Here is a 7,069-nt window from a genome sequence, read left to right as displayed (position 1 = left end):
GTGTGTGTGTGTGTGTGTGTGTGTGTGTGTGTGCAGTGCTGTGTGCTTGTAGTGCTGCGTGTGTGTGCAGTGCTGTGTGTGTGTGCAGTGTGCGTATAGTGCTGTGTGTGTGCACTGCTCTGTGTGCATGGGGCTGCCCTGATGTAGGTGCACCGGAGTTGTGGGCTGCGTGGGGACAGGTTTGGAGGCACGGGGAACACGTGGAGGTGCACACGCATGGGGACACGGAGCGTGGGAAGAGGCGGGGAAGTCTCACGTGTGCTCCACCTCATTCTCCCCACAGGAAGGGGCGACCGCTGGGCCCTGAGGCCGTGCTGGGGCTACTGGAGGCCTCGGTTGTGCACCGGGAAGGTAAGGGAGAAGAGAGGGGCTGGACACGGGTGGGTGTCGGGTGATCAAGAGTTGGGTCTGACCCTTCTGCCGCCCCGCAGGAGCCCTGCTGGCTCTAAGCAAGCCCACTGATCTGCCTGTGCTGGGTGAGTGCTGGGGGGGCTGATTTCTCCGGAAGGAGGCACATCTGGTGCTGACCCCCACATCCCCAGGGCACTCCGGGGAGCTGAGCCTGACAGCGCTGCTGCCTGCACTACGCCGACGCCTGGGGCTGCCTGCAGAGCTGCATGTGGTGAAGGCACCTACCAGGTATTGGGGTGGGTCTGGCATTTGGGATGGGGAGGTCCCAGGGGGGCTCAGAGATACCGTGTCCAATAGGGAATGCTCCGGCCTCGTGCTGCTGTCCGCCTGCCACCGTGTCACCGAGCAGCTGCAGCACTCCTTCACTGCCGCCCGACGCAGGGGGCAGTTCCCAGCCACCTACAGGTGAGTGCCTGCCCCACGAGTCTACCTCCCCAACACTGTGAGGCTCTTCCCTCTTATTATGTCCCTTCAGTGCTGTCACTGTGGGAGTCCCGGCAGAGGCAGAGGGTGAGATCCGTGTGGGGCTGTGCTGGCAGCAGAAAGGAGACACAGCTGTGGTAAGGAGTACATGGGGGAATCTGGGAGGAGGGGGGGGGGGTAGAGGTTGGTGCTTAAGCTGTGCACCCCCACCCCCCAGGTGGTGGCAGTGCCATCCCCAGGACACCGCAGTGTGACCCGCAGAGAGGTGAAGAACACCCTGACCCGCTACCGCCTGCTGGGAGCAGCAGGGGGCTGCGCTTTGCTCCAGCTGCAGCCTCGCACGGGTGAGTGCCCCCCCTACACTCCTCCATTACCACCACCCCACAGTGCCACCAACCCCACGTCCTTCCCTCCCTGCAGCTTTCCCCGAGCAGCTCCAGGTGCACCTGACACTGCTGCTGTGCCCGGCGCTGGGTGACCACAAGCACGCATCCCGCGTGGGCACAGTGCTGGGGGAGCCTTTCCTGCTGCCCCCACAGGAGACCCCCACACCCCACACACAGGTAAGCAGCACGATGGAGGAGAACTGCTGCCCTATGCTGCACTTTCCTAAAAAAAATTATCCCCCACAGGTGCTGGATGCAGAGCTGATGTCCCGGCTGCAGCTGTCCCCACGCCACCACTTGCCCCTGCATCTCCACCTGCAGCAGCTGGTGCTGCCTCACACAGTGCTGTGTGCTCCCCCCCCTCCCCACTTCCTGCGCACCCTACGCCTGCTGGGGCTGCCCTCCCCGCCTCTCCCTCCCCATTAAATCTCGGCATGCCAACAAACAACATTTATCTGTCCCATTTGCGCTCCCCACATCTTTCCTGTGTAACCCCCCCGGGGGTTGAGTCAGCACTGGTAACCGCAGCCCTCTCCCTCCCCATGACCCAGTTCCCATCTGGAGCGGATGTTGGGGGAGTCTCTGGTGGCCCCAGCTCCTGCCCACGGCCCTATCGCTTCAGGCTGGGGAGTCTGACAACGTGTCCCTCCCAAAGCCTTCCCAGTATGGAGGCTCACAGCTCACTCCCACTCACAGATTTATTTCTGCCGAGAGGGGTGGGGGCATACTGGGCCATCGCCACTCCTCTTTGCCCCCCCCTGAGCCCTCCGTCCCTCCTCTGCACCGTGGGGCCGATTGCCCCGCAGCAGGGGCAGGGGGCTGAAGCGGGGGAGAGCTCCCTGATGGGGTGTGATGGGCACACGGGGACGGCCCCTCAGCCCTCTGAGCCGGGGCAGACCCCCTGGGGGCTGCCTGGGCCGCATCTCCACAGCATACGGGGGGGGCCTGTCCTCTGCTTTCCCTGCTGCAGCCAGGGAGCAGCGAGCGCGGCGCGGTCTGCGTAGGGAGCTGCCTTCTACCTCCAGCTTCAGCCCCACGTAGCGCACAGTGGGCACGGCTGCCTGGAGGAGGGGGGGGGGGGATGTGGGGAGCACAGGACTGTGCCGCCCTCCCCACAACCTCCTACCTCCCCCCAGCTCCCCGCCCCACCTGCTTGTAGATGAGCTCAAAGGCTCCTGTGGGGCACTCGGGGTCGTCCCGGCGATCGATGACAACTCTCAGTGTGTCACGCTGCACCCCGGCGCACAGCCGGCCCGTCACCGCCGTGCTGCCCGCCATGGTGGGGCTGGCGTTGATCTCCAGCAGCCAGGGTCGGAAATCCTCACCGAAAATGAAATCGGCCCCATAGAGCTCAAAGCTGCCCTTACGGCCCCGCACCAAACCCTGCGAGCACCGCACTGCCCGCACCACCGCCGCCTTCATGCCCGGCACCATCACCTCGGCCCAGGCACCGGCTTGGCCCCGCTGCGCCAGGTAGGCCTGCAGCTGGCTGCACGACCACGTGTTGTCTGCTGGCAGCTGTGGGTGTCGGGATAACCCTGGGCGGCAGTGCCGCTGCACTGCTTGGTTGCAGAGATGGACAGCCCTGAGCGGGGAGAGAAAGCAGCCTTCAGTTGGGTATTAGGAAAAATTTTGTCACAGAATGAGCGGTGAGGCACTGGCACAGGCTGCCCAGGGGGTGGTGGGTCATCATCCCTGGAGGTGATCAAGGATTGCGTATGTGAGGGACGTGGCTATGGGCACGGCGGTGGGCTGGGGTGGGAATTGACATCCGTGAGAGGGGGGAGGGAGGGACGGACATACAGAGCATGGAACCTCACTCACGCATCCAAGCAGTGCAGGGAGAATGGCTGGGAGCAGAAGCGCAGGTAGCACTCGCGGTAGAACCAGATGGTCAGCGGGTTCCAGTCGGTCACCAGGAACCACTGGCGCACGTCGAACTTGGTGCCGAAGATGAGTAGCGGCCGCTCCACGTATTTCTGCACCACCCAGCGGCCCTCCCGCCCCATGCTGCCCGCCAGCCGCAGCAGCTGGTCCAGCCGCGCTGCGCACACAATGCCTGCGGATGCGGCAGCACGTGGGGACCCTGTGGCGCTTGGGGACCCCCGGACCACCCCCAGTCCTACCTCTGCCCCGGGATGCAGCCCCGGGTTTGAGGATCCAGACGTTGCGCTCGCCCTCCATGTGCAGCTGGGGCAGCTGCCCCGCCAGGCCCTGTAGCAGGCTGCGGCCCCGTTCCTGCTGTGCCATGCTCAGCTGCAGCACGGCCCCCTCGCTGAGATATGGGGTGGCTCAGCCACTGCCTTTCCACCCTTCCCCACCCCTCTGCCGGCACTCACTGCACCACGCGGTAGTAGTCCTGCAGGAAGCTGTCCCAGCTGGGGCTGTGGGGCTGCGTGTCCCCGTCGATGTCCTGGTGGGCCATGCTGTCCAGGTGCCCCCTGCACACCCGCAGCGCCTCCTCCACCAGCTGTGGGGGCAGCCGGGGGGCAGGCCCCTCTGCTAGGGGGGGTAGCACAGAGTGAGAGATGGAGCACTGCGCCATGCCTGGGTTGGGGGGCTCGGCACCTCACCTGGAGCATCACTGGGTTTTGGGGATGGGTCCAGTGCTATATGCTCACCCTCAGCCCTTTCCAGGGCCACTTTGAGCAGACTGCGTGCAGCTGTGAGGCGGAAATCCTCTGCAGTAAGAGAACAGGCATTGCCCAGCCCAAAGCCACGCTGGGGATGTGGGAACCGTGAGCCCATACCACATCGGCCCCCAGCTCACCAATGAAAGCCTGGCGCTCGTCCGCAGCACCCAGCCGGTAGCAGCGAGGGAAGAAGGTATCTGGATCGGCTTGGTCGAACCAGGGTAGGTTGCGCAGGGTGAGGCACAGCCCCTCCTGTGTGGAGAAGAATGGCAGCCCCGGCGTGCACCCTGTGTCCCCCCAGCGAAGGTCCGCGTGCCCCCACCTTGGTGGTAAGGCAGCCCCCTCGGGCATAGTGGTTCACCACCTGGTCCGGCTGCAGGACGCATCTCTCTGCAGCACTGCAGCGGCTGCTCCAGATGAAGTAGGGCACCTGGTCCTGCACCAGGTGGGACTGGGGGGGCAAGGGCCTGAGTGAGGTGGGACATTCCCCCACCCCACGTCGTCACCCCCACCCCACTGAGGGATCCTCCCGCATCATGTTGGGGACAGCAGCCCTCCTTGCTACCATGAGCTCATGGATGCCATCAGGGTCGTCCTTGTCCATCTGCTCTTCCTTCTCTTCCTCCTCTTCCTCGTTGGACAGCCACATGGAGCATAGGGACTCCAGGGATGGCTGCACCCCATGCTGTTCTGTGCTGAGCTCGGCATTGCCGCCACCTGCCTCCTGCTGCTGCACCCTGCGGGGTGCCTTTCTCTCCACCCAGCCCCGTGCGCGCAGCAGGCGGCGGATCACAGGGTAGCGGCCCTGCACCATGAAGATCTTCTTCTCCTAGGTGGCGAGATGCCATGGCTAAGCTGCCCACCCCGGGGAGCTCAGCCCTTGTGCCAAGTGAAAATGGGTGACACTCTGGAGAAGGAGCAGACCCTCACCTTGATAGCCCTCTCCACCTGCAGCTTGGCCAGCTTCAGCTGCTTGGGGCAGAGCCAGGGGCGGCTGCAGTCTGCAAGAGTCCAGAGACCCGTGGGACAGCCTCAGATGAACTCCACTCAGACAGCATATACCTTCATGTTCCCTTGTTCCTGAAGGGCAGGGAGCAGGCACCCACCTGCCCGCACTCGCTGCACTTTGCCGGCTGCCCTTGCCGCATCATTTGCCACCTTCTCAATCCTCATACCAGCACCACAGCCTCGCACTGTGCCCCCAGGAACTCCCCTCACCAAGCTGTGTGTGCCCACGGTCCTGCTCTCGAGTTGGTGAGGTATGGGGCAACCTGGGAGTGAGGGAGGCTGCTAGCAACTCTGCCCCACTCCATACAGTACAGGGGATCCCCCTGAGCTGTGTCCTCACCCAATGGGGGATGCAGGGGGCTTCCAGCAGCCCTAAGTCCTACATCCTCTCCTGTGGCCCCACACCAGCTACTCCCCCATCACATGAACCTGCGCCACCCCCAAACCCTTCCCGCAGGCCGCTCTGTGCTCCATCCTCCCCAGCACCCACCCGGGCCACACCCACTCCTTCCAGCACCGGCGGGGCTGCCCCCACTGTTTACTGTTGTCATGGTGCCACTCCGGGCCCCGCCCCCCATCCCTTTCCCCGCCCCCTCCTGCCCTACAGCCCCGCCTCCCGGCATTCTCTCCCCTTTCCTCCCCCAGCAATACAGCACGGAGCCGGGGATACAGCAAGTAACTCTTTATAAAACACAATGCGACAGGACAGGGAGCGGGGCCGCCTGGCCCCACGCACGCACAAGCCCGGTCCGCCCCCGCCCCGGCCAGCGAGGAGACGGGTTCGCAGCCAGGGGCCCAGCTTTCCTTCTCCAGAGCAGGAGAGCCCCGGCATGCGGCTCTGCACAGGCACCGGGAAGCCACGGAGTCACGGCACGGCCTAGAACTGCAAGGCAAGACAGAAGGCAGGTACCCATCAGCACTGGAACGTCCCACACCACATCTCTCAGCTATGTCCACCCTCAGCACACTTGGAGGGTGTCAACGCCAGTGGAAGAGTGAGCACCACTGCTTATAGGCATCCCCCCCATGTCCCAGGATGGGCACAAAATGCATCAAAGCACTGCTACCCCCCAGCCATGGGTTCTGCCTATGAGAAAAGGAACACTCTCAGAGCCTTACGTTCTTGAGGAATTCCTCTGCCACAATGCGGGCCCTGGCATTGACAGAGAGCTTCATCTCACTGATCTCCTTGTCGATCTCCTCCATGAAATGGATCACGAAATCCACAAGCTTGTGCTTGTACATCTGCTCCGTGTGGAAGTTAGTGATTAGGAAGCTGATGTCGTAGCCCTGAGGAAGAGAGGAGCAGTATGAGAACTACGAGAGCATAACACAATGACAGTGCAGCCCAGATCTGCACTGCGGGCCCACGGGAGCAGAGCTGGGTGCTGCTCTGCTGCCACCCCCTCACCTCCACGGGCTTTCTGCGTAGAATGAAGAAGTTCTCAGCCCTCATCATCATAAAGCGCATGAATTTATGGCACAGGATCTTCTCAATCTCATCGGCCTGCAGAGAAGAAAGGGAAATGAGGCTTCCCCACATGAGCGCAACCTGCCAGCCCACCACCGCTCCCCAGTCACCCCAGCCCCACACCTGTTTGACAGCGATGCTGACGCGCACGGAGTTGATGGAGCCCTCGATGAGCACCTTCTCCTTCTCGTTTCTGCTGATGATTACCGGCTGCAACAGGAGCTCCTTGCTGCTCCTGTGGGAGCAAAAAAAGGTCACAGCTGATCAGCAGGGAAGCACTCACGGCTCAGTGCTCGCTGACACGTGGGTGGGGAGCTGCAGGGATCCTGGAGATGCAGAGCGTTTCCTTCACTCCCACATCAGGATCCCCTTCCTACTCTGCAGCTCCCCCAGCATCCGGCGGGTGGCAGTGGCTGCAGGGCGCAGGGTGAAGGATGGGGACCGCAGGGCAGCTCCGGGGCAGGGAGCTGAGGCAGGGAGCGCCCCTCCACCACCGGGTCTGCGGACACGGCTGGGGCCAGCGGGAGCCGTACCTGACCTCCACCTCAGGTTTGTTGTGGCGCTCCACCACCTGCGAGGAGAAGTTCTCCAGGCACAGGGCAGCCTGCAGCGTGGCACGCACCGCATTCAGGTACGGGCGCAGCGTGGCGGTCTGTGGGGCACAGCACAGTGTCAGCACCTGGGTCCATCCCCATATCCACCCCTATCCCTACCCTTACCCCTACCCCTACCCCTAC

At 63.5% G+C, this 7,069-nt stretch overlaps 2 protein-coding genes across 10 annotated transcripts in view; one reads left to right on the top strand and one right to left on the bottom strand.

Moving 5' to 3' along the window:
• The window catches only part of RPUSD3 (RNA pseudouridine synthase D3), a 2,058-nt gene extending 390 nt beyond the window's left edge, over positions 1 to 1,668 (top strand). Inside the window, exons 2-10 of the mRNA XM_019619978.2 lie at positions 148 to 179; positions 284 to 351; positions 432 to 476; positions 543 to 639; positions 709 to 816; positions 887 to 971; positions 1,052 to 1,178; positions 1,255 to 1,397; positions 1,467 to 1,668. Of these exons, the coding sequence (XP_019475523.1) occupies positions 148 to 179; positions 284 to 351; positions 432 to 476; positions 543 to 639; positions 709 to 816; positions 887 to 971; positions 1,052 to 1,178; positions 1,255 to 1,397; positions 1,467 to 1,646 (885 nt within the window). The 3' untranslated portion in view covers positions 1,647 to 1,668. The remainder of the gene's footprint in view (positions 1 to 147; positions 180 to 283; positions 352 to 431; positions 477 to 542; positions 640 to 708; positions 817 to 886; positions 972 to 1,051; positions 1,179 to 1,254; positions 1,398 to 1,466) is intronic.
• Positions 1,669 to 1,701: 33 nt separating this feature from the next.
• On the bottom strand, positions 1,702 to 7,022 carry LOC100543064 (tubulin monoglycylase TTLL3). 9 transcript variants are annotated; one of them, XM_031555590.1, is made up of 13 exons: positions 5,352 to 5,739; positions 4,960 to 5,124; positions 4,784 to 4,854; positions 4,419 to 4,682; positions 4,176 to 4,304; positions 3,991 to 4,105; positions 3,794 to 3,901; positions 3,560 to 3,722; positions 3,347 to 3,495; positions 3,045 to 3,279; positions 2,658 to 2,805; positions 2,370 to 2,540; positions 1,702 to 2,281 (listed from the first exon to the last, which is right to left on the bottom strand). In XM_031555590.1, exons 1-13 carry the CDS (start codon positions 5,482 to 5,484, stop codon positions 1,919 to 1,921), a joined length of 2,214 nt encoding a protein of 737 aa, XP_031411450.1. In that variant the 5' UTR covers positions 5,485 to 5,739; the 3' UTR covers positions 1,702 to 1,918. The 9 variants fall into 9 exon arrangements, with proteins under 9 accessions (XP_031411450.1, XP_019475702.1, XP_031411451.1 ...); XM_019620157.1 differs by having other exon boundaries at positions 2,370 to 2,805; positions 3,045 to 3,264; XM_031555592.1 differs by lacking the exon at positions 5,352 to 5,739 and adding an exon at positions 5,202 to 5,345 and having other exon boundaries at positions 1,703 to 2,281; positions 2,370 to 2,805.
• Positions 7,023 to 7,069: the final 47 nt, after the last annotated feature.

The sequence above is a fragment of the Meleagris gallopavo genome, chromosome 14 (genome assembly GCF_000146605.3).
Source record: "Meleagris gallopavo isolate NT-WF06-2002-E0010 breed Aviagen turkey brand Nicholas breeding stock chromosome 14, Turkey_5.1, whole genome shotgun sequence".
Taxonomy (NCBI): Eukaryota; Metazoa; Chordata; class Aves; order Galliformes; family Phasianidae; genus Meleagris; species Meleagris gallopavo.
Note: the sequence above shows the minus strand (reverse complement) of the source record. Positions and strands in the feature narration are given on the sequence as shown.

Coding starts and splice junctions, on each gene's coding strand:
- LOC100543064 (XM_019620156.2), bottom strand. CDS start 5,484: ATGCCGGGAGGCGGGGCTGTAGGGCAGGAGGGGGCGGGGAAAGGGATG. Junction 5,125..5,351: donor AAGGAGTGGGTGTGGCCCGG/GTGGGTGCTGGG, acceptor CCTCACTCCCAG/GTTGCCCCATACCTCACCAA. Junction 2,806..3,044: donor TCCCTGCACTGCTTGGATGC/GTGAGTGAGGTT, acceptor CTCCCCGCTCAG/GGCTGTCCATCTCTGCAACC.